Source organism: Ahaetulla prasina, chromosome 8 (genome assembly GCF_028640845.1).
Source record: "Ahaetulla prasina isolate Xishuangbanna chromosome 8, ASM2864084v1, whole genome shotgun sequence".
NCBI classification, from domain to species: Eukaryota; Metazoa; Chordata; class Lepidosauria; order Squamata; family Colubridae; genus Ahaetulla; species Ahaetulla prasina.
This window is the reverse complement of record NC_080546.1, coordinates 24,482,003-24,508,506: the sequence shown is the minus strand read 5'-3', so window position 1 is coordinate 24,508,506 and position 26,504 is coordinate 24,482,003. Positions and strand designations below refer to the sequence as shown.

The 26,504-nt window shown below is 38.7% G+C and overlaps 1 protein-coding gene across 1 annotated transcript in view; it reads left to right on the top strand.

The window, feature by feature from the left end:
• Nucleotides 1-24,333, top strand: part of DNAJB14 (DnaJ heat shock protein family (Hsp40) member B14) — a 34,456-nt gene extending 10,123 nt beyond the window's left edge. The window contains exons 2-8 of the mRNA XM_058192740.1: nt 10,587-10,755; nt 12,972-13,117; nt 16,355-16,537; nt 17,308-17,402; nt 18,277-18,386; nt 19,591-19,763; nt 23,041-24,333. Of these exons, the coding sequence (XP_058048723.1) occupies nt 10,587-10,755; nt 12,972-13,117; nt 16,355-16,537; nt 17,308-17,402; nt 18,277-18,386; nt 19,591-19,763; nt 23,041-23,165 (1,001 nt within the window). The 3' untranslated portion in view covers nt 23,166-24,333. The remainder of the gene's footprint in view (nt 1-10,586; nt 10,756-12,971; nt 13,118-16,354; nt 16,538-17,307; nt 17,403-18,276; nt 18,387-19,590; nt 19,764-23,040) is intronic.
• The last annotated feature ends 2,171 nt before the right edge of the window (nt 24,334-26,504 follow it).

The following is a 26,504-nucleotide window of genomic DNA, read 5'->3' as shown; positions in this document are numbered from 1 at the left end:
CAAATCCCACCCCCCCCAACAACAAAAAAAACCCTTACCCAAAATGACCACCAGATGGAACCAACAACCACCATATCCAAGCCATCTCCTAAAGAACCCCGCATCCCTAAAGCATACATGGATTTATCAGATGTTTTTAGCGAGGATGAATGTAACATCTTACCACCCCACCGGCAAACTGATTGCGTAATTGAATTGCACCCAGGGGCAAAATTGCAAAACCCAAAATGTACTCAATGACGCCAGCAGAAATGTCTGAACTAAGAAAATACATTGACACTAACCTAGCCAGAGGGTTCATTGAACCAGCAAAATCACCTGTAGCTGCGCCTGTGCTATTTAAACAAAAAAAGATGGTTCACTCAGATTATGTATTGACTTCAAAAATATCAATGCGATTTGCATACAAAACACTTACCCGTTACCACTTATGCACGACCTGTTGAACCACCTATCAAAAGGAAAAATTTTCACTAGATTGGATTTAAGGGAAGCCTATTACCGTGTCCGTATCAAGGAAGGTGATGAATGGAAGACGGCTTTCAATTGCCCCTTGGGTAGTTTCCAATACCGTGTCATGCCCTTTGGTCTCCAAGGGGCCCCAGCTGTCTTTATGCAACTAATTAATGAAACCCTGCACCCCCATCTCTACAATGGGGTTCTTGTCTACTTAGATGATATTCTTATCTACTCAGACAATATGCAACAACACATCAAATTGGTCAGACAAGTTCTTAAAAAACTCCTAGCCGCCAAGCTATATGTCAAACTTTCCAAATCACGAATTCCATAAGGAATCCCTCGACTACCTAGGTTACCGGATATCAAACAAAGGTATCGAAATGGACCCGGGCAAAGTGAAAGCAGTGTTGGATTGGCAACCGCCACGCACACGTAAGCAACTTCAAAGTTTCTTGGGTTTCGCAAATTTTTACCGCAAATTCATTCCTTCTTTCGCAGAAGTAGCTCTACCATTAACGGAATTACTAAAAACTGGCCCATCACCCACCAAACCCAAACCTAACCAACCCCTACCTTGGACAATGGACTGCCAACGTTCCTTTGAACACCTGAAACGCCTCTTCTCAATGGAACCGATTCTTCAACACCCGGATCCAAATAAACCTTTTGTGGTCCAAGCTGATGCAAGTGATGTAGCAATAGCCGCTGTCTTATTACAACGGAATACCGAAAACAACCTTATGCCCTGCGCGTACATATCTAAAAAACTGACCGACGCTGAACGCAGATGGGCAGTTTGGGAAAAAGAAGCCTTTGCAGTACGTTGGGCACTCCTCTCCTGGAGACACTTCCTTGAAGGGGCAAAGGAACCTTTCGAGGTATGGACGGACCACAAAAACCTCGAATACTTGAAAAACCCCCGAAAGCTTTCTCCCAAACAAGTTCGATGGGCTCAGTTTTTCAAGCGCTTCCATTTCACCCTCAAATACATCCCAGGCGACCAAAACCTGCTGGCTGACGCCCTATCTAGAAAACCACAATTTGACAGCAAACGCGAAGAAGTGATACATGCAATGATCCCCGATAGCGAACCGGTCAACCAAGCACTTACTCGACCGCGATCACACCGCAGTACTAACATCCCACCAAATAAACTGCTAGCGGACTTAAAATCAGCACTCACTGATGATGCTTGGTTTAAAGAAAACTTCCAAGACCTCACCTTAAGGGATGGGATACCCTGGAAGGGACCAAAATTTATGTACCCGTCGCTGTCACGGTTGCCAATACTACAGAGAAGCCACGACTCTCGCCTAGGAGGTCACTTTGGATTTTGAAAACTCTCCACTTGGCTAGAAGACAATTCTGGTGGCCAAAAATGAAATCAGATGTCGAAGACTATGTCAGGAGCTGTGCTACCTGTGCCACCATGAAGTCCAGACCAGGGAAACCCCCTGGACTCCTGCAACCCGTAGCCGAACCAACCAGACCCTGGGAAGAGATTGCCATGGATTTTATTGTTGAACTCCCACCTAGTGGAGGAAATACAGTGATATGGACCGTAGTGGACTTGTTCTCTAAACAGGCCCACTTCACTGCGTGCAGCGGATTACCATCGGCTAGAAAATTAGCAAAGCTCTTCCTCAAACACATCTACAGACTGCATGGAGTCCCTAAAAGGATAATATCCGACAGGGGTGTTCAATTCACAGCCAAGTTCTGGAAAGAGTTCCTACGGTCCATTGGGTCGTCTCAAGGACTTAGTTCTGGATTCCATCCGGAGACTAATGGAGCGGCTGAAAAATTAAATTTGATGGTGGAACAATACATACGGTGTTACGTAAATTACCAACAAGAAAACTGGTCCGACTTGTTACCATTTGCAGAGGTTGCATATAATAATGCCGTACACAGCAGCACGGGGTTAACCCCTTTTCAAATAACCACCGGCATGGACTTCGTTCCAATGCCTGAACTCCCCGTGCAACCCCCCACTTCGGTTTCCCTAACGGACTGGATGAATTCGTTGAAGAAAGGTTGGGAAAACACAAAAAAGGCCTTAGCTATCACAGCTCGGAATTACAAAGCCCAAGCTGACAAACACCGTTCCCTTCAACCCCCTTTTCGCATTGGAGATAAAGTCTTTTTGTCTACTAAGTATCTAAGATTAAGGATACCCAGCAGGAAACTCGGTCCAAAATTTTTGGGTCCTTTCCCCATTGTAAAAATTATTAATCCCGTTACCGTCCAACTCAAGCTCCCTCGAATATTGGGAAAAATACACCCGGTATTCCATACCAGCTTATTAAAACCTGCTAAACAGTCTGGTCTGAGACCTCAACCCGCTGCTCCCCCACCACCCTTGATAATCCAAGGTGAAACCCACTATGAAATCAAGAAAATCCTTGACTCTAGACTATATAGAGGTCAATTACAATATTTAGTCCACTGGAAGGGATATCCATTATCTGAATCTACTTGGGTCAAAAGTTGGAAAGTACATGCGGACACTTTGATTAAACAATTTCACGATGCTTTCCCTGACAAACCTAAGAAACCTCTTGGGGAGGGGAGGGGGGGGTAGAAGGGAAGTGTGGACCACTGACACTCTTCTTTATCGACTCTTTGTTTTCTTTCCTAGGATATAGCTTCTTTTCCAAGAGGGGACGCCTGTCAGGCCTGGAAACCATATTATATTTTAGGTTTCCAGACGCTGCCACATTTTTCCTCTGAGGGAAGGAGGGGCTGAGGGTATGGTAACATTCTTCAGACGGTCAAGGTCGGATGGGGTTCACATCTGCAGGAAGAGTGGCAAGAAGATATTGAATGGACTGGGAGAACGTGGGACCATGTGACCATCAAAGGGGTCAGGGGGGTGGGACTCTTGGGGTTTGTATAACTGGGGAAAAGAATCCGGAACTTCAGGTTTTGGAATTGCACTCATCGTGTGCCAGTCTCCTCATGCTAGTAAAGGACTTTGAGAAAAAGAAAAGATGCCTCCGAGTCTCTTTTACGCAGAAGAGGTATTTCTGGAACCTTGACATTATTCCAAAAACTCACTAACTTTCTTTTGCTAATGGTACCCTCTTCTCCTCTCAGAGGGGGCCCGTTAGAGGGGTGCTGGGCCCCAGTCTCCGCAACCTCTACAGCGGTGCAAAGACCCAGTGAAGATGCAAGAGCAGCAAGTTGAAAGCTTAGAAGGAGCGGCGAAACAGGACTCTGATTCATGGGTAAGCTGCCAGTCGGGAGAAAACATTTCCCCAGGACGGAATGGAGAGCCCCCTCCCTCTTCTCAACCTCACTGGAGGACAGTAAAACCTGGAGGATTGGAAGAGTCACTGGATTGGGACCTGAGAGACCCCCTGAAATCCCAGTCCCTATTAGACCTCCCTGAAACTTTTGAGCGGCTGGAGGTGAGACCTCAAGAGCCTTTAGCTCAGCCTAAATTCACCTTCCCTCCCACCAGAGAGAGAGAGACTACTGAAGCTCAAAGCCGTTCCGATGAACGCAAGAACCCCCTCCCTCCTTCAAACAGCAGGAACTTCAAGTAAAGCCAAAAGCCTGGGGGGGATCACAACTCCCCCCCTTCAATTGATCTTTCCCGCCAGCAGAGGCCTACGGTGCCTCCAGCAGCGTCTATCCCGCCTGGGTGGGGGGTCCATCCCGGACAAGGGTGGATTCAGTATCAATGGCAACCAGCTAGTCCAGCCCTCCCTTTCCAGTGGGCCTCACGCCGACGGTTGTTTCATCTGCTGCAGCGTCTCAAAGACTTTCTTCTCAGCAGCCAAGAAGAATGCCACCCCCCTCTGCAGCCCAACAGCCAGCTGCAACAGCAGCAGCCCCACCCCTGCAAATCCCTCTGCAACCGCAAGCAGGCCAACTAAACCCCCCCCCCACCCCCCCCCCTTTCAAACCAACCCTTGATGGGAATACCCACCACCTGGCCTACTTTCTCAGCAGAATTGAGGGTTACGCTGAACAATATAGACATCAATACCCATCAGAAAGAAGCCTAATCAACACCATCTCAGATGGAATGAATGTGGGGCTAGCTTCAGAGTGGATAGCACAGCTATACAATGCACAAGCACCAGAACTGAATAATGTTCACGAATTTATGACACTGCTTCGCAACCGGTTTCAAGATGATGACCTAATTGCAGAATGTGAAACCACCTTAAAAACAATGAAACAGGGCAACAAGCCACTCAAACAATTTGTATGGGATTTCAGAAGAGTGGCTGGCAATCTTAGACATTGGCCAGAAGTCATTCTTCTTCATTACTTTAAAGAAGCAATTGATCAAAACATCAGAAAAGCCTGCTCCACCAGAGGAATCCCAGAACAACTGGATGCCTGGTACAACGTGTCCATTGCTCTGGACAGAGAATTCAACCCCTCAAAGCCGATCACCAACTACACCTCCTCAAAGACCACCTACAAGATCCTCCCCTCCAGACCAACCACACCTCCACCTTTTACCTTCAACAATAATCAAATGCTACCGTTGTGGAAAACTGGGTCACGGGCATCAGTTTGCCTAGCCCCAACACCCCTCCCACAGTATCGACCACCAACTGCTACCCGACCACGCAACCCCCCTCGAAAGAATCCTAATACCAGTCGCTTCGCGAGGCAAGCCACAGACCTCCTCACTGACCTTCCATCGTCCAAGTCGCCTGCCGACGACTCAACCCAACCAGAAAACGACCCAATGGTGAGTGCACCTATTCCTCCTTTTGCCATCAAAGTAAACTTAATAATTCCAGGAGGAGGGGCCAAAAAACTTTTAGACGCTATTGTGGACACAGGATGCACCAGATGCCTAATTTCAACCTCCACAGTCGCCCAACTCCGTATAAAAACATTTCCCTTGAACCACCCAATTAAATTCCACCAAGTAGATGGAACCTTGATTGGTGGCGTTCCAGCAACCCGAGTCACACAACTACTTCGCTTAGAAATTGGTGCCCATCATGAACTTATAAGATTCATAGTAATTCCTAAAATGTCAGAATCCATCATCCTGGGTTTAGCTTGGTTGGACAAATGGGAACCCACAATTAAATGGGAGGATGGATTCAGGAAAATTATATGGACCTTCGGACCCTTAGACCAAATCCCACCCCCCCCAACAACAAAAAAAACCCTTACCCAAAAAGAACAACAGGTGGAACCAACAACCACCATATCCAAGCCATCTCCTAAAGAACCCAGCATCCCTAAAGCATACATGGATTTATCAGATGTTTTTAGCGAGGATGAATGTAACATCTTACCACCCCACCGGCAAACTGATTGCGCAATTGAATTGCACCCAGGGGCAAAATTGCCAAAACCCAAAATGTACTCAATGACACCAGCAGAAATGTCTGAACTAAGGAAATACATTGACACTAACCTAGCCAGAGGGTTCATTGAACCAGCAAAATCACCTGTAGCTGCGCCTGTGCTATTTAAACAAAAAAAAGATGGTTCACTCAGATTATGTATTGACTTCAAAAATATCAATGCGATTTGCATACAAAACACTTACCCGTTACCACTTATGCACGACCTGTTGAACCACCTATCAAAAGGAAAAATTTTCACCAGATTGGATTTAAGGGAAGCCTATTACCGTGTCCGTATCAAGGCAGGTGATGAATGGAAGACGGCTTTCAATTGCCCCTTGGGTAGTTTCCAATACCGTGTCATGCCCTTTGGTCTCAAGGGCCCCAGCTGTCTTTATGCAACTAATTAATGAAACCCTGCACCCCATCTCTACAATGGGGTTCTTGTCTACTTAGATGATATTCTTATCTACTCAGACAATATGCAACAACACATCAAATTGGTCAGACAAGTTCTTAAAAAGCTCCTAGCCGCTAAGCTATATGTCAAACTTTCCAAATGCGAATTCCATAAGGAATCCCTCGACTACCTAGGTTACCGGATATCAAACAAAGGTATCGAAATGGACCCGGGCAAAGTGAAAGCAGTGTTGGATTGGCAACCGCCACGCACGTAAGCAACTTCAAAGTTTCTTGGGTTTCGCAAATTTTACATAAATTCATTCCTTCTTTCGCAGAAGTAGCTCTACCATTAACGGAATTACTAAAAACTGGCCCATCACCCACCAAACCCAAACCTAACCAACCCCTACCTTGGACAATGGACTGCCAACGTTCCTTTGAACACCTGAAACGCCTCTTCTCAATGGAACCGATTCTTCAACACCCGGATCCAAATAAACCTTTTGTGGTCCAAGCTGATGCAAGTGATGTAGCAATAGCCGCTGTCTTATTACAACGGAATACCGAAAACAACCTTATGCCCTGCGCGTACATATCTAAAAAACTGACCGACGCTGAACGCAGATGGGCAGTTTGGGAAAAAAGCCTTTGCAGTCGTTGGGCACTCCTCTCCTGGAGACACTTCCTTGAAGGGGCAAAGGAACCTTTCGAGGTATGGACGGACCACAAAAACCTCGAATACTTGAAAAACCCCCGAAAGCTTTCTCCCAAACAAGTTCGATGGGCTCAGTTTTTCAAGCGCTTCCATTTCACCCTCAAATACATCCCAGGCGACCAAAACCTGCTGGCTGACGCCCTATCTAGGAAACCACAATTTGACAGCAAACGCGAAGAGGTGATACATGCAATGATCCCCGATAGCGAATCAGTCAACCAAGCACTTACTCGACCGCGATCACACCGCAGTACTAACATCCCACCAAATAAACTGCTAGCGGACTTAAAATCAGCACTCACTGATGATGCTTGGTTTAAAGAAAACTTGCAAGACCTCACCTTAAGGGATGGGATACCCTGGAAGGGCACCAAAATTTATGTACCCGTCGCTATGCGGTTGCCAATACTACAGAGAAGCCACGACTCTCGCCTAGGAGGCCACTTTGGATTTTTAAAAACTCTCCACTTGGCTAGAAGACAATTCTGGTGGCCAAAAATGAAATCAGATGTCGAAGACTATGTCAGGAGCTGTGCTACCTGTGCCACCATGAAGTCCAGACCAGGGAAACCCCCTGGACTCCTGCAACCCGTAGCCGAACCAACCAGACCCTGGGAAGAGATTGCCATGGATTTTATTGTTGAACTCCCACCTAGTGGAGGAAATACAGTGATATGGACCGTAGTGGACTTGTTCTCTAAACAGGCCCACTTCACTGCGTGCAGCGGATTGCCATCGGCTAGAAAATTAGCAAAGCTCTTCCTCAAACACATCTACAGACTGCATGGAGTCCCTAAAAGGATAATATCCGACAGGGGTGTTCAATTCACAGCCAAGTTCTGGAAAGAGTTCCTACGGTCCATTGGGTCGTCTCAAGGACTTAGTTCTGGATTCCATCCGGAGACTAATGGAGCGGCTGAAAAATTAAATTTGATGGTGGAACAATACATACGGTGTTACGTAAATTACCAACAAGAAAACTGGTCCGACTTGTTACCATTTGCAGAGGTTGCATATAATAATGCCGTACACAGCAGCACGGGGTTAACCCCTTTTCAAATAACCACCGGCATGGACTTCGTTCCAATGCCTGAACTCCCCGTGCAACCCCCCACTTCGGTTTCCCTAACGGACTGGATGAATTCGTTGAAGAAAGGTTGGGAAAACACAAAAAAGGCCTTAGCTATCACAGCTCGGAATTACAAAGCCCAAGCTGACAAACACCGTTCCCTTCAACCCCCTTTTCGCATTGGAGATAAAGTCTTTTTGTCTACTAAGTATCTAAGATTAAGGATACCCAGCAGGAAACTCGGTCCAAAATTTTTGGGTCCTTTCCCCATTGTAAAAATTATTAATCCCGTTACCGTCCAACTCAAGCTCCCTCGAATATTGGGAAAATACACCGGTATTCCATACCAGCTTATTAAAACCTGCTAAACAGTCTGGTCTGAGACCTCAACCCTGCTCCCCACCACCCTTGATAATCCAAGGTGAAACCCACTATGAAATCAAGAAAATCCTTGACTCTAGACTATATAGAGGTCAATTACAATATTTAGTCCACTGGAAGGATATCCATTATCTGAATCTACTTGGGTCAAAAGTTGGAAAGTACATGCGGACAATTTGATTAAACAATTTCACGACACTTTCCCTGACAAACCTAAAAAACCTCTTGGAGGGGGGGGGTAGAAGGGAAGTGTGGACCACTGACACTCTTCTTTATCGACTCTTTGTTTTCTTTCCTAGGATATAGCTTCTTTTCCAAGAGGGGACGCCTGTCAGGCCTGGAAACCATATTATATTTTAGGTTTCCAGACGCTGCCACATTTTTCCTCTGAGGGGAAGGAGGGGGGCTGAGGGGTATGGTAACATTCTTCAGACGGTCAAGGTCGGATGGGGTTCACATCTGCAGGAAGAGTGGCAAGAAGATATTCGAATGGACTGGGAGAACGTGGGACCATGTGACCATCAAAGGGGTCAGGGGGGTGGGACTCTTGGGGTTTGTATAACTGGGGAAAAGAATCCGGAACTTCAGGTTTTGGAATTGCACTCATCGTGTGCCAGTCTCCTCATGCTAGTAAAGGACTTTGAGAAAAAGAAAAGATGCCTCCGAGTCTCTTTTACGCAGAAGAGGTATTTCTGGAACCCTGACAGACTACCTGTGTGAAGAAAAGTAGAGGACTACTGTTTGCCATCTTGAGCTCTGGCATAAACTGTGTGGTATATCGGAATCAAATAAATAAGCAAACTAATAATTGCAAACTGGGTGAAAGCATGAATAAAAATATATGGGCTGCCTTAGGTTCACAAAAAGAAAAATTCACCATGGTGCTAAATGTATTTGATAAGCTGTTAATTGTATGATATTCAGGGTACAGCAGTCGATTGTATCTTAATTCTTTTACTACAAGAAACAGTTTACAATCAATATATTTTAAATTAGGAATGTTAAGACTGTGACACTACAATTGCCACATATTTCATTAGTTCAGATCTTTGTGTAGATAGTATTTCATTTTCAGAGTTGTATCGTGTTAACACCTTGATAGCAAGCATAGAAATGAGAATATTTCATTTAATTCATTAAATTTAAAAATTCTATAACTGCATTGGCTACCCCACGGATATGTGATTAAATTAAATAACTTCATTATCTCAAATTTCATTCATATATGGATTGTTCATGTAATCATACATTTATACAAGTCTGTTAATGTTAAGATAATAAATTATAACTAACAAGTTAATTATAATTTATTATCTTAACATTAACAGACTTGTGTAAATTATGATTACATGAACAATCCATATATGAATGAAATTGGAGTTCCAATTCTTATATACACAGATTTTTATAGTCAGCCTTGGGTTTTTTTTATTACCATCCAAATTACCAAATTTCAACTTGTAGTTACATGACAATTACCTTAAATGTTTTAACAATACTATACACTTATTTTTATGTGAAAAAATTCTCCAACATGCCCTTCCTCAGAATTTCTAGCTTGATGAATATTGGCTGTTTTTACATAAATTGTTTGTATTTATTATGCCATTTTTTATTTTTTACTAATAAATTATCATATACCTCTTACAGTAATTTAGATCAGGGGTCTCCAACCTTGGCAACTGTAAGACTTGCGGACTTCAACCCCTAGAATTCCTCAGCCACCAAAGCTGGCTGAGGAATTTTGGGAGTTGAAGTCCGCAGGTCTTACAGTTGCCAAGGTTGGAGACCCCTGATTTAGACTGTATGAAATGACTGCAGCCATTTAGGTATTAAATGTTAAAAATGTCTAGATGATTGACAGTACCTACATTTATTATAAGAGAAGAGGGTGATATTCTTCATTGTTTCTTTCAAGAAAGAGTAAGCCTGCAAATCTCTATGCATGCTTACTCAGGGGATAGACTCACTGTACCCAGTGATAATTACTTTTGAGTAAACAAATATAGACTTGTGCTAGCAAAAGCAAGTACTATAATTAGATAAAAATCAGAATTTTTTAAATGTATATTCCTATATTACTAAAGATTGGAGCAGGAAACACTTCATTCTCAGTTTATTTATAAATAACATTTATAAACATTTCACTTTTGTATCTTCTGTTAGAACTGGCATAAATGATGGAAATATTTGAATGTTTCATTTGTACTTTTTTTCTCTTTAGTGTTATTGGAGGCAATTATGAAGAACGGGAGTGCAGCTGGAAGTGGTATTCACTGTCGAAAACCAGCAAGTAAGAATGATAAAAGTAAAACTAATAGCATGAAGGACAGCAGTGCATCAGGTGAAATTGGGAAGACTTACACCAAGGAGCAAATTGAAGGAGTACAAAGGTATTGATTGCTCTATAACACTTCATTAATCTAAAAATTAAATTAAAAAAACAATGCCTATATGTATTTTAAAAAGTACCCAATTGCAGCCTGTGTCCCTGTATTTTCAGGTGGTTGGTATAGTGAAGATACTACGCTGTTTTTAAGTCAATGCTTTGGGGAAAATACTTTTATTACCTAAATGCTGCAATGCATGACTTAATTTCATGAATTTATCTTTTGAACAGTCTCATAGGATTTGACAAACTAATAATAAAGTGTCTTGGTAATATCAGATGAAGCCTGATATAATTTGGAATAGTTTACTAGTCACAGCTAAAGTTTTTTTTTGTATTATGAACAAATTGTGCATTTATAATACATATATCAATATGTTGAATGGTTTCCTACTTTGAAGGTTTTATTTTGAACATATCTATTTCGTAACTGTGGATGTATGGATTTTAATTATTTCATTTTTTTGCGTTAGTAAAGCTTTATTTGAAACTGAACTAGGGTGAATTGTTTATACTTTTAAGTAAGCTCTTTTTTTAATCTTGTTCAACACATCTGTCCTTTGGAGTATTTCTGCAAAATTTCTGAAAGAAGGTAGGCATGTACTGTATGGGATAACATTTTAAAGTAAAGCAGAAAATATATATCATAAGCAGAATGCAATTAAATTATAGGTGGTGAGGAAGTTAATGATGAAGAGCATTCAAAAGTGTGCTTTAAATTGTTTCACTGTAAACTAGCTTGTTTGTTCTGACCTTTTTGCAACAACTTTAGGGAAATTATGTTTCTTGCAATCATGATTTTAATGTCATGGTAGTAAGCCTGACTAACATGGTAGTAAGCAGGATGAAGTTATCCAGTGAGTTTCGTAATTAAGTAGGAATTTTACTTTACATTTATCAGTTGCAATCTAACACTCTTTTATTGCTACATCCACATTGGTTTGTCTTGTTTTCAAGTAGAAAATATTTTTAGAAGTATTTCAGCAATATGTGGAACACGTTATGCTCCGTCTCTGAACAGTGGTAATAAGAAATGTAAGAGAAAATAGGGCAGCTAATAAATTCCATGTGCCCGAGTTTTGTCTATTTTGCTCTCCTCCCTTCTAATAACGTGTCGGTAGGCACCCAATGTAGGCTTGTTTTCTTCTCTGTCTTCTGTGTCCTATACACAAGAGACAGTGCTCCCTTTCAGATTGTTGTAGCTATTCAACTGAGTGTTGCTCAGGGACAATTTGACTCAAGTGGGAGCTGGGAAAGATGCAATAGCTCTTTACTGATTGCATAAGTATTAAGCAGTTATGCACGAAAAATAAGGAGAGAGTAAAGGGCTGCTCATTTTGATTGTACAAAAGAAATCTCCTGATAATGTCATAGGAGCTAAGTTTCATTTGCAGGCTTCTAAAAAATGAGCTTGGATTTCTAATAAAAAACATCTTCACAACTAAATAGTAATGATTTGCTCACTGACTTCAACTGATTCCCTAACCCATTGATTTTTATGAATAAAGCAAAGTCTTTTTATACTATATTACAATAAGATAAAGTGCTCTTTCACGGAGGGAGAAGATATAAAACCTTTCCTTCTGAATTGATTTCATTATTCCGGCCCATTCTGGAAAAGTAGTCGCGATAGTTATCCCTTGGGTGTTCTTTATTTTATAGTCTCTAGTGTTTGAAACATCTTTCTTAGTTGTTGCATCACTGACCTGATAATACTTTAATTAATAATGAAGATAATACCAATAGTATTGATAATATTGAATAATATTAAAATTTCAACTCATGTAACTTTGTCAAGTGACTGAATCTGGATGTGCCTATTATTTTCTAGATGCTTTAATTTTTCAAGAAAATAAATTAAATATATTAAAACATACTTTTATATATGGGTTTAAATATTTGCAAGTCTTTGAAAAAAATGGTAATTGTTTCCCAATAATTATATATAAATAAATATTAACCTCTGAAAAGTGGGGTTTTTTTATGCAGCCACCTGCACCTCAGTTATAAAGATTTGGTTGAAATCATAGTGCTATAGATATCTGCCACAGCACACCTGATAAAATAAGTATGAAGTCTAAGATAAAAATATCAGCTCTAGAAACAGTAGGTAAGTTATATAAGCTTGAAAATTAAACAATAAGCTTCTCATGTTATGTTTTGAGATTTAATGTGCATTAAAGTTTGGTTTCTGAAGAATTACTTCTTGTTATTCTGCAGTATAAAAAAATGTAAGAATTACTATGAGGTCCTTGGAGTGTCAAAAGATGCAGGTGAAGAAGACTTGAAGAAAGCTTATAGAAAGCTTGCTCTGAAGTTTCATCCTGACAAAAATCATGCACCAGGAGCAACGGAAGCTTTTAAAAGTAATATTTCATTATTCTTTTATACGAAAGTGCTCCAAGGCAGAACTGACTATTGCTGCTGCCCTACTGATTAGGTTACTCATACATCTTTTTAAAGCAGGATATATCCAGAAATGTATTCTAATGGCAGTTTTTTTAAAAAATCTGTATGAGGATAACAGTTCAGTCCAATTTCATTCTTCTGTTTGCCCAAGATGGATGAGGCAATTGACCTGTCAATTCTACTATGGGGAAAATTCAGTCAGCACTACTTACAGATATATTTGCTGAGTAGTACCACTGTTGGTTTTCATTCTACTGTTGCATACTTGATTCCATCCAGCATACTCATCCAGCATACTTTGCAAAGAAGCTTGTCAGCTTGAGTTGGCGAAAAGAAATTAATTGTAAGCTCTACGCTATTACGTTTTAAGTTATGAATACATGAATGAAATACAGGTAGTCCTCAACTTACGACCATAACTAAGCCCAATTTTTTGTTGTTAAACATTTGTTAAGTGAATTTTACCCGATTTAAGTCAATTACGACTTCGTGCAACGGTTGTTAAGTGAATCACCACAGTTGTGATTTGTAACTAATTAACATTAGTAACATGGTTGTTAAGTGAATCTGGCTTCCCCATTGATTTTGTTTGTCAGAAGGTCGCAAAAGCTGATCACATGACTCAGACACTGCAACCATCATAAATATGAACCAGTTGCCAAGCATCTGCATTTTGATCACTTGAGCATAGGAATGCTGCAATGGTGGTAAGTGTGAAAAATGGTCATAATTTTTTTCTGTGATGTTATAGCTTTGAACGCTCACTAAATGAACTGTTGTAAATCGAGGACTGCCTGTATATCAAATCAGTTCTATCAAAAGGTGCTAAATTACATAATGCAAATATAGGGCAATATTACAACTTTCTTGCAGAAAAAGCTGTAATAATGCTCTGTTATATTTATAGCAATCCAACTACAACTTTGGGTTTCTAGCCTTACACACTAAAAAGAAATCCACTGCAGTTTTTAAAATTCCCATTCTCTGCAGCTGCTCACTCTATTGCAGTGGTAGTCAACCTGGTCCCTACCGCCCACTAGTGGGCATTCCAGCATTCATGGTAGGCGGTAGGGGTTTTGTCCAATACTGAAGCACTTTCCTTTTTTTTAATTTAATGGAATTTTTTAAAAATTTTCATAGCATTATTAAAAACATTTTCATTAGGTTTTCATACAATTCCCCATGACAATTTAAATTTCTGAAAATATACTATTTGTATCACCCGCGCATAAGTTTAGTTCACGTTACGTAAGTGAAACTAAATGGCGCTATAGTATGACCGCAAACAAAAGAGCCTCGTCCCAGAATAGCTCGCCATCTCCCCCCACATCACCCAGCTGTAACAGACAAGCAGAGCTGGTAGCCGCGCCCCCCCAACCCAATCCACAATGCACAAGAGGCTTGCACAGACGACGATACATGGTGCATTACTGTGGAATGGGTGGGCAGTTAGAAAATTTTACTACTAACAGAGATACAAAAGTGGGCAGTAGGTATAAAAAGGTTGACTACCCCGGCTCTATTATGTGGTGTGTTTTTTTTACGTTTCTTTTGAAAATGCTAAAATAAAGAGTTAAGGTTTCATCTTCTCTAGTTTGTAAACAGAAGAATAGGTGTGTTGTAAGACAGAAAATAATTTTAAAATGGGTTTAGGAATTAAAGCCATAGTAAAAGAAAATAACAGAAAAAGAAGCAGGCAGTAAATAACAAAGTCATTATTTACAGTCAGTTTTGAGAGCAAATCTACCTTAGTTTTCTAAAAAAATAACTGCAGCTGCACTATAACAGAAATGGACTTTGTTGTTTGGAATATATTTGGAAGGAATCTGTTTTCAAGATGCTGGATGCTGTCTAGGGTTTCAGAGATTCTTTAATGAATTCTGCTAGATTCAAAGGAGAGCTGAAATGATAGCAGAAGAAAGACGAACAAGGTGGATAAAATCAGCTTTGCACTTGTCGCTGATCACTTACTAAATTTAGAGTTCCCTCTGGAGGGAAGGAAAGTAAAAGGAACCATGCTTTGGAACCAAATAACACTAAATCTCTCAAAACAGTACTTTGGGTTTTTAACCAAAATGTAGTTACACCTATATCAGCCTCTTCAGTGGCTAAGATGCTGAGCTTGTCGATCGAAAGATCAGCAGTTCAGCAGTTTGAATCCCTAGTGCCATATAATGGAGTGAACTCCCATTACTTGTCCCAGCTTCTGCCAACCTAGCTGTTTGAAAGCACATTAAAAAATGCAAATAGAAAAATAGGGACCACCTTTGGTGGGAAGATAACAGCGTTCCGTGCGCCGTTGGCATTTAGTCATGCCGGCTACATGACCACGGAGACGTCTTCGGACAGCGCTGGCTCTTTGGCTTTGAAACGGAGATGAGCACCACCCCCTAGAGTCGGGAACAACTAGCACATATGTGCGAGGGGAACCTTTACCTTTATATCAGCCTCTAATTGTTTGTGTTTACCAAGATCTAATATAAGTTTCCATATCTCGGGAATAATGCTTTTTGAAGGCAAAAATATCATAGGAATTCTAGGTTTATAAAAATATTTAAATTATTTAGCAAAATGTGATCAGAAATGGCAGGAAAATCTATCCATCAGCTTTTTTCCAAAAAAAAAACCAAAAACTTTTCAAAAATTAGTTTGTCACATCTAAGGAAAAACTAACACTTCATTTGTATGGTGATACCTTTTGACCTTCAGTACTTTTATTTACTTGTGGCATCTTATGAAACTGGCTACATTTTCCAGGATAGTGTGCAGAAAACAAACATAAAAGCAATTTAAATAAAAAGAGTGTAAGTTTAAACAATATAAAATTGTTACTAAATAGGACTTCCGTCATCTCAAGGTTTTTTGCGTACGTTACAAAACTAAGCAGTTCAGGCTGTGCAGATTTTTAAAACGGATAACAGGAATGGTGATCACATTGCAGCAACATTTTATTTCCACCAATTCCCAAAAGGGGAGAATATAGTATGCAGCAAATCATACATTGCATTTTCAACAGCGTAACTGTTGTGATGTGTGGAAACGGATATTGCAAATCATGCTACGTGAGAGTATATTGAATTTTTGCTTTCTGATATAAACACATCGACTTTGACTTGCTGGACAGCACTAAATCATATTTTGTATTCATTTAAGATTTTTTCTTCTTTTTGTTTCCTTTTACATTCTATCTTCAGAAATTGGGAATTCATATGCTGTGTTAAGTAATCCAGAAAAACGCAAGCAGTACGATCTGACAGGCAGCGAAGATCCCTGCAATCAGTCAGGCAATGGTAGATTTAACTTCCACAGGGGATGTGAGGCAGATATCACTCCAGAGGACCTCTTCAACATGTTCTTTGGAGGAGCCTTTCCAACAGGTCTGTTTAGCTGACAGAAATAACATTCAGGCTTTTTTGTGTGTGTTATCCATAAAATTGACTTAATCTCTATCCTAAAATAGGTTTCATTTCATTTCATTGTAGCATTGTAGCAAATTAATTAAATACTATGTTTGTGTGTTAACAGATTATAAATTATAAAACCTCTCTAGGACAAAAATAGAACTCTTTTGAATTGCCTCATGCAAGGATGGGCAATTTTTTGATCAACCATAGAAATGGATAATTAACATTTCTTACAAGATTGAGTATTGCAGCGAGCGTGATTCCATGCAGAATGGATGAGGAAGTGTCATACAGTTTGATGGCAGCGTAACAATATAACAACAACAGAGTTGGAAGGGACCTTGGAGGCCTTCTAGTCCAACCCCCTGCACAGGCAGGAAACCCTACACCATCTCAGACAGATGGTTATCCAACATTTTCTTAAAAATTTCCAGTGTTGGAGCATTCACAACTTCTGCAGGCAAGGCGTTCTGCAGGCAAGGCGTATTCGGGGCTTTCTTTGAAATTAAGGAACACAGAAAATAGCTTAAGGATTTTTTTATTTCTTTTTATGCTACGCTAAATCTATTTTAAGGTTTATGCTATAATTTTCTGCCTTCTACCTCTAAATAGCATCAAACTGTTTTGACAGATGTGCTTGGTGGGGGTTCTGCAGGTTACCATTCCTAGATTCAAATAAAAGGTTTCTAAAACATTATTTTTATATTTAGGTTCTTATCAATTCCTTCTGGTTTTGTTTATAGGAAGTGTACATTCTTTTTCTAATGGACGGTCTGGATATAGTCACCATAATCAGCATCGTCATAGTGGACATGAAAGAGAAGAGGAAAGGGGTGACGTAAGTTTCTTCTGAATAACTTTCCTCAGTCTAATCTGGGATGCTTTTCTGTATATTAAATTTTCTAAACTTTTTTTTAAAAAGCACGCCTGTAATATTTAATAAATGAATGTACAAGTAAACAATAAAAATTGAAATTAGAAATAGTGCTAATATAGTCTAATCTAAACGTTGGATTCATATGTGTGGTTTCTGAGGCATAAAGTTTATGTGGGTTGCCTCTAAGTACCACACAGGCCATTAGGAGGGAGGGAGGGTTTGAAAAGGACATTTCTATTGCAGAACTACACTCCTTCCTTTAAACAATTTTAAAAAGATTTTATCTAATTACCTTAATATATTGCATCCTGATAAAAGCTGTATAATTCTGGATTGTGGCTGTTTAGTGATATGGGAGCACGATATTGGATCAGTTTCAGGATTGATTTTATAGATTATTTTGTACTGTTTTCTCAGTCTGGATCACAATAATTATGGACATAACAAATGTTCTGATTTCAAAATTCCATTATGTCAAGGTAATGTAACATTTCGGGTTTAGAAGACTTGCAAATTTGGAATTGTTAGAACTCAGAACATTTTACGTATGTCTACTTAGCAAACCATGGATTGTTGAGATTAGAACATATTTTGAGGAAGCCTATTTTAACACAAGGTAATGGATTTTAAACATTTGTAAGTTACAATTAATCAGTATTAAATTTTATTATTAATATCACAAGATTTATTAAGATGCACATATACATTTATAGGAATCTGCTACAGGTACACATTTTCTGTTTAGCTTTTATGGGCTGGATAGTTTTTCACTTTTAAAAAAAAAATAACTAAATATCCTGCCATTCTTTTTATTGATTGCTGTCTTGTTTTCCAGGGGGGGTTCTCCATGTTCATTCAGTTGATGCCAATTATTGTGCTGATCCTTGTTTCTTTACTTAGCCAGTTGATGGTATCTAATCCTCCTTATTCCTTATATCCAAGATCGTAAGTAACAATACTTTTATAATTATCTTTATCACTCCTACTTTGTTAACAGTCACTGTCTATAAATAATTCTCGTTTATTTCTTGCATCTTCTTTTACCATTCTTCCCTTCCATTCCCTCTTGGACCCTATCCTTAAAATAACAATTGGGTATATATAGGATATTTATTTTTTGGTACTATATTTGATGAACCTGAAATGAATTGTGTTCCACAAAATATATTCATAAATACTTAAAGTACACAAGACCCTTTGTCCGTTTTTTTGCAAAAGAACAAATTGTCTATAAAATTGCTATTTTAAATTTATTCTGTTGGTTCTACATTGTTTAGATCTTGTTTATAGCAACGTTTTTCTCTCGTATGCATCAAATCAGTAACAATCCTATTTTGTAACAAGGAAGAATGCAATCTTTTCCTTTTGTACATTTTTGTAGATATTGATCTAAAAACCTGATATGACTAATTAAAAATTCAGATCTCCTAGATAGCATGATGGAGGTAGATTATGCTATCTAATTAAATGTAATGAAGGATTTAAGTTAGAAATGGAAAAGTTACAAAAGACATTCTTATGATTTTATTATTTATCACATTTACTATCTGAGTGTCTGGGCAGTGTATAGGTAAAAGCTATAAAATGATATGAAAAGACATGATTTTAAAAAACCGTTAAAACAGAGTTTAAAAGGTGAAGTGAGCACCTTCAAGACACCAGTCACCTCCAAGGTTATATGCCACTCTTGTGTTAACTGGAATTCTGGGTGATAGGATGAGGGCAAATTTGCATTTGTGAGAAATAACCAACTTGCTAGTTTGAATTGTTTTAAACAATAAATTTTTGTAGCTATTTCTCATAGCTTAGTGTACTACTTGATTAATATAATGGTATATAGTAGTAATGGGCAAATGTTGCTGTATTAAAAGCTAAATTCAAGTTGCATGCTGGGATAGTACCTCTGGCCTCATAATTATTACTAATTTACATAATTATTACTAATTATTACATAATTATTACTAATTACATAATTACTAAGGCAATATTACTGGATTTCTGGATTTGCAGCAATAATTATTTGCTTTGAAATTAAATAGTAAATGAATAACTTACATTATAGATTTGAAAGTCATCTTGCTTTTCTTTACTAAGTGTAGACTTTGAAGTATGCACCCATGCTGACAACTGATACGGAATCTTTTTACAGGAGTTCAGGGCAAACTATCCAGATGCAGACAGAAAATCTGGGTGTTGTTTATTATGTCAACAAGGACTTCAAAAATGAATATAAAGGTCCAAATTTGCAAAAGGTGGAAAAGAGTGTAGAAGAAGACTATGTCTCAAATATTCGAAATAACTGTTGGAAGGAAAGACAACAAAGTAAGTTTTAACAGCTGACATTGAACACTTTCTCAAATACAGCTATAAAGAGAGAGTGGGGAATTTCCTGAGCAATGTTGTCTGGACTGTTGGAAGGAAAAAAAATCTTCCAAATTGTCCAGAATTCTTAGAGATTACACCAGCAGAATTCTTCCTTCACTACTTTTTTGGCACTTTACATAAAACTAGAGGTTACATAAGTTCCATGTATTATTTTTACAAAATTTCTGGTTCTGTTTTAAATCAGTCATAATCACTTCGTGATTCCCTTTATTTACCACCACCCCCCTTTTTTTTTCTCTCTCTCTCAAATAAGAGGATAAAAATGATGGACTACCATTGGTAGCTTTTATGTATATTGTTAATTTGTGTAGAACTGCCTTCTATTAATGTTATTAATGTGGCTCTTTGAAAGCACTAGAGTATGGAGTAATGGAGTAAAAACTCTTGGGAAGGTCATATAAGTTCCTCTGAAGCATTGTAACATAGCAGCATTGGTAGCCCAGAAGAATTTTTCCTCACTGCTATTGCATCCTTTCAGTCATCTATTAACTTCTTCCAAGCAGCATAGCATTTAACATTTTGGTCACTGTAAGAGTTCAGTGCTATTTTTTACTAGCATTTGTCACCATTTGAACAACATAGTGATTGCTGATGAAGAAAAGGAGTTGTACAGAATCCCATTTGGTAGAAGTTTGATGAATGACATTTTTCTTCTAGATTGAAAAGTATAGTTAAGATGCTTGGCGAAGATGCTTTGTATACTATGGGTGTACAAAGATCCAGCCCAGGGGATGCTTAGAACTGGCTCAAGGGGCCACCCTGGAAACAGCAAAGGACTGGCCTGCGGTTCCTCTCCCAGCAAAAACATCTACCAATTTCCCTGCATTTATTTATATTTTGTTTGCAGAATTCTATCTTACATATTAAAATATTCATTTTAATAATTACATAAAATTATTGAATAAGGTCAACCAGAGGTTTCATATAACACCTGACTCTAATTGTTTTGTGGTTAATCTGAGTTGATAGAGCTATAAACTGAAGTTCAGCCCAAGCAAATGGATAATTTCTGTATTCAGTTGAATAACTGATTCTAATAGATATACAGAAATCTATATGTAAATTTACATCCTAGTAGAAAAGTAGTGAAACATCTTTAAAGCAACATGTAGAAGATTAAGATCAAAGCAACATTTCTATTATCCATAATTTGGATGGGCATCTTTTTCTCTGTCAAAATCTGTACAAGCTGAGACGACTTCCGGTATCCAGCGGCAACGGACGTCTGGAAGGCTTCTCCTGCCTCCAGCGCCCGAATCCGGCCGCCGCCGAGGCCCTCAGGGGCCAGGTGTTCCGAAAAGGACACCTGCCGCACGGACGGCTCGCCAGGGGTCTCCCAGCCGACATACAGGACTGTGGGGACCGATGCTGGCGCGTCCTAGGCTCGGCGGGGTTCGGAGGCCACAGGCCGCGGCCATTATTTTGGTCGTCGCCTGGGCCGCTGTGCCCGGTGACACCGGGCATTGGATTTATAACTGCAGCAGCCTGGTGGTGAACAGGGCACGGAGAAGAATTGAGGAGGAGAAGGAAGGGAATATCGGTGGCGTGGTGGACTGCTCCGGTGCGGGGGTTTTCTCCCCTGCGGTTGGAAGGAGCACGAGTTATTCTGGAGAGAGGAGAACTTAAAATAAGAAGATTACGGTTTTGTGGAGCTCTGGAGAGAAGAGGTGATGGAGAAATTTAGGAGGGAAGGTTTGAGGCCCCCTCCTTCTGGGGAACAGTGGTGGCGTCCAGCTTCCGCCTTCACTATGAGAATTTTGATGACATCACTTCCCTTGACTTCCTGGTTGACTAACTGTACTCTGGACTCGTTGCTCCTGTGAGTGCCCCTGGTGGATCCGGAGGAAATTACAAGGATACTGTGCCTGCCTGAGGATTTTGTATTTTTTTCCTTAATGGCAAAGGTCAGAGACCAACTGCTGGAGAGATGGAGAATTTTGGAAAAGTTATCTAATATGGACAAGAAATTGGATGAAATAAGAGCAGAAATTGTGACTATCCAAAAGGATTTAAAGGATACTCAACAAGTTTCAGCAGAAAACAAGCAGAAAGTGGAAGGTTTGGAGGGTGAGATGCGGGCAGTGCAGAAAAGAGAGGAGACGACAGGCAATGCTGTGCTTGGACTACAGATGGATAAAATGTCTTATTTCCTTAGGTTTCAAAATTTGGAAGAAGTGGACCAAGAAGACTTGAGAGATGTTGTGACTAAATTGTTGGGAGAATTTCTTGGGAGAGGTGTTGATTTCATGAATTGGGATGTGGATCGAGTTTATAGAGTTAATTCGCAATATGCACGCATGCAGTTCCCAGAGAGGTTCATGTCAAATTTGTGAGAAGAGGCGAGAGATGAAATTCTTAGAAAACATAGGAGTGGGGCACTGATTTACAGGGGCAGGAGATAGCCATTCTGAGGCAGATTCCCAGACAGGTACGTGAAAAAGAAAGAAATATTATTTTTGTCAAGCAAATTGTACCAGAAGGAGTGGGCTTCAGATGGCTGATGCCAGAGGATTGATGATTTTCCGGGAGGGCATTACGAAAAAATCAGTACAATTATGGAGGCTACGGCCTATGTGGAGGAACACAAAGCCTTCCTGGAATCAGATGACCCAGGAATTGAAGAAGGGGAGGTTATAGATCATGGGGCTGAAGCGGCTGCCGCTGTTGCGGCCCTGGAGTTGGGTCAGGCTGAACCCAGAGTTCTGAGATCCAAAACTAGGAAGTGATAAAGATATTTGGGATTGTGTTGGTTTTCCTTATTCTCTTTTGTACGATATTCTGTTTATTCTTGACTCTTCTTTATTACGTATTTAAAATTTGCAAACTTAGCTACTTCGTGTCACCTGCTTGCCTTATGGCTGTTGTATGTGTTAAAAAATTTGAGTAAAATTCTTATTTTAGATAAGAAAAATGAAAATTTACCATACCTGATATGTATTTGTATAAACCTTTTTTGACTAATAAAAACTTTTTGAATAAAAAAAAAAAAAAAAAATCTGTACAAGCTATATTTAATAGAATGATAATGTTTCCTTCCTCCATTTTTATTTTTAATGAAAACAGATATAAAAATAGTTCACATATTTAGATAGAATATAAATTATGAAGTAGAAGAGACCCTTTTGTTACTTGGCAATATGTGGAAGAACCAAGACTGAGGGAGAAGCTGTTTAAATTTGATTTTCTGACGTATTTTTTTCATTTATTTTTAAAGAAACAGATTTACTCTATGCAGCAAAAGTTTATCGGGATGATCGCCTACGAAAAAAAGCAGAAGCTATTTCCATGGACAACTGCAAAGAGCTAGAACGATTAACCAGCCTCTACCGAGGAGGATGAGCTAAATTTTTAACCTATACTGCTTAAAGTACATGCTTTCTAAGAAAAATACTGTTTCATCATGACAACTGAAAAGAAGAGATGTAAAAAATTCACTCTGTAGCTATTTCCAAAAACCTTACCCTGAAGTTTCAATATCATTTAATTAGCCTCTTTATGTAGTCTGAAACATAGGACAAAGATTGTTTACATCATTGAATTGTCTTTTATATTTTACTCCCAAAACCTCTGTGAACTTTTCCACAAGAAAGAAAGCATTTTGGACAAGCTGCTCCACTAGAAATGTAGATGTAGTGGTTCTCTTATTAAAATACTTGCCATGTAAATATATGTGAGACAATTACTTATATGTATATAAAAATGTTATGGACATCTGAAGGCATTTAGAATATTAAAAGTTTCAATCTTAATAGGTGGAATAAATAATACGACTACATTATTAATTATTCAGATGTCAGGTATGTGGAACTAAAGAAGAAAATGGAGGTTTTAGGTTTCTTTTTTCATTTATTTTCTCCTCATTCACAAAATTAAGATCTGTGCTGGAAAAGAGAAATGTTGTATATTGAATGTACTTGAGTTCCTAATAGCAGAATATTTTGGTGTTCCAAAAGAAATCAGTTAAGCAAATGCTGCTTTTCAGACTCTTCAGTTTGATTTTTATTTCACTTTTATTAAAAAAATAATAATCATTCAATAGTTTTGGAGTGTTTTCAACCAGCTCCAATTTCTATTTTGCTGTCAAAAGTCAGTTAAGAAAGTTATTGTTAAAGTTCAGCCTTGTGCCTTTGTTTCGTGGTTATTTGGTTCATCTTATTTTTGAATTGTTGTCATCAATATTAATATAAGCCATGGTCTTGTTCAAGGATGTTAGTTAAAGTCATAATGTAGCAACTTCAGGCCATATGAAGGGTAGCACTAAAGATAAAAGTGATCTGCTTCTAAAGATCATTTATGACATATTGCATATATAATCACTTTTGTCAGTTTAAATTTAATGTGATTTTGGAAGAACTGAAGATAAGACATGGAATTTCAGAACTAAATTTATATGTTTCTAAGCTACCATATAACTAATATGGAAAAATATTTATTTTTTATTGATGTGTATGCTTTATTCTAAGGGCAGCCAATGTGGGATAGATTAGAAAGTAGCTTTCACATGAATCAGCACATAATTGTAATATAAAATGCCATTTTTAATTGAAAGGTAGTACTTCAGACTTACTTCAGTGAAACAACTTGCATTGTGGTCTGCTGCCTATAAAGTTTAGTTTTGAAAACTTGTAATTTTTCATAGGTGGCGCTTAAATTTCTTAGTAGTGACTCATAAAGTCACATGAACAGTTTCATTACTGCTATGGAACAAAAGCCTAACCAATGTGTGAGGGGCTTTTCTTTTAAACAGATAATTATAAAGCCACATTATTTCAGAATTGCTATTTTAATAGTATTTCAACATTTTTATAAAAAGAGAAAAATGTGAAATGAGTTTTGGGTAAAAAAAGCATTCTGGGAACATTCCCATCAGAACATTTTTAGGTAGCAAGTTTTTTAATTGTTCTGAATTAGTTTAAAAGTGAAATTCAGTTATGAACTTTGCTGAAAAAAGCAAGCCTATCTATTTTCCTTTATCAGCAATCAAATTGTTGGACAAATAGTATATGTAAGATTCTGTCAGACTATTTTAGTTATGTCTTCAGTTTTGTAATTTTAGTTATCTATTTCATTAATTACCGTATATACTCGAGTATAAGCCGAGTTTTTCAGCACATTTTTTGTGCTGAAAAACGTCCCCTCGGCTTATACTCGGGTCTATACGGCTTATACTCAAGTTTTTTTTTTTTAAGCCCCTCGGCTTATACTCGAGTATATACGGCTTATACTCGAGTTTTTTTTCTTTTCTTTTTTTCACATTTTACCGGACTGAAGCCCTGCCGGTGCAGTGAGAGGGCGGGGCGGGGGAGCCGCCAGCCTTCTCAGCTGAGGGAGGGAGGGTTTCCCCAACCGGTAGGTGCCTCATTTCCCACCCTCGGCTTATACTCGAGTCCCCAGTTTACCCCAGTTTTTGGGGTAAAATTGGGGACCTCGGCTTATACTCGGATCGGCTTATATTCGAGTATATACGGTAATTTGGCTTATTTTGAAGATCACTCAGGCTTTAGAGTTGCAAAATTATTATTTTTTTAATTTTGTGCTAAAATTACAGGTATCATTATAACCTTAAGTTCCATATGAACACACCAGCCTTGGTCTCTGTCTGTTCCTCATAGAAAGAAATTGTAAGGACAGAAATAGAAGGCGTGGTAAATCTTTTTTTTTTAATTTGAATATTCAAAATTTTGTAAATTGATTCTAAAATCAATTTAGATAGCCTAACGACTTATAAATGTTCCTTCACTTAATTCCAAGTAAATATGTTACAATGAATTCAATATTTTCTATAAATTCATGATTCCAAGTCTAGATACAGTTTCATAACTTCCACACATGATTATTTTTATTTGAATTTCACTGATATTGGAACTGCACAGGAGCCTAACTAAATATTGTGTGATAAATTTTTGCAATAACATGTTCAAATATCATTAAGCAAACTTGGACAAATCTTCAAGTAATCCAAAGTTAAATGCATTCATGGTACTGGAATTTAACAGATTCTGCACAGAGATAGATGATTGAGAACTTTAATAATGCAACTCTCTTTGGGCATTCATAGCTATTGAGAATGTGGGGGTGCTCTAGGAACATTTTATATTTGTATAAGTCTTTAGCCAGACAATCAGAGCCTGAACTGGGATAAACTGAAGGTCAAACTTCAGAAACCTGGGTGCAGGGGTTGATTGATAGAGCTTTGAAAACCTGCAGTTTAACCAGTCAGCTGAATGTATATGACATTTCTGTGGCCATCAAAAATAACTTGGTAACTTTTATTTGGTAGCTGATTTTCAAGATTTCCATAATGAATTTATGAGCTTGGATCTAAAGATGCATTTTCACTAGGAGGTTGTATTTGAAAGTGACTCTCTTTATATTCTTTTCACCTGCTGCAGCTCACAATATAATACTTCATCTTAATCTCTTAAGAGCAATTGTTTGGAAAATTGCTAATAAGAGTAGTAGAAAGCCTGCTTGTTCAAATTGTGCCTCTAAAATCCAAGCCCAAAGTGTTAAAGTAAAATGTTGAAATTAACGGAACTTGTTCTCAAATAATTTGAGATTTGGATCTCCAAGGGTGAACTGCTAGTTCATAACAGACTAATTAGTCCTATTAGTTTATGTACAGATGATATACTAGAATGCTTATACTTATGAATTGTATTAATTTATCTCTCTGGT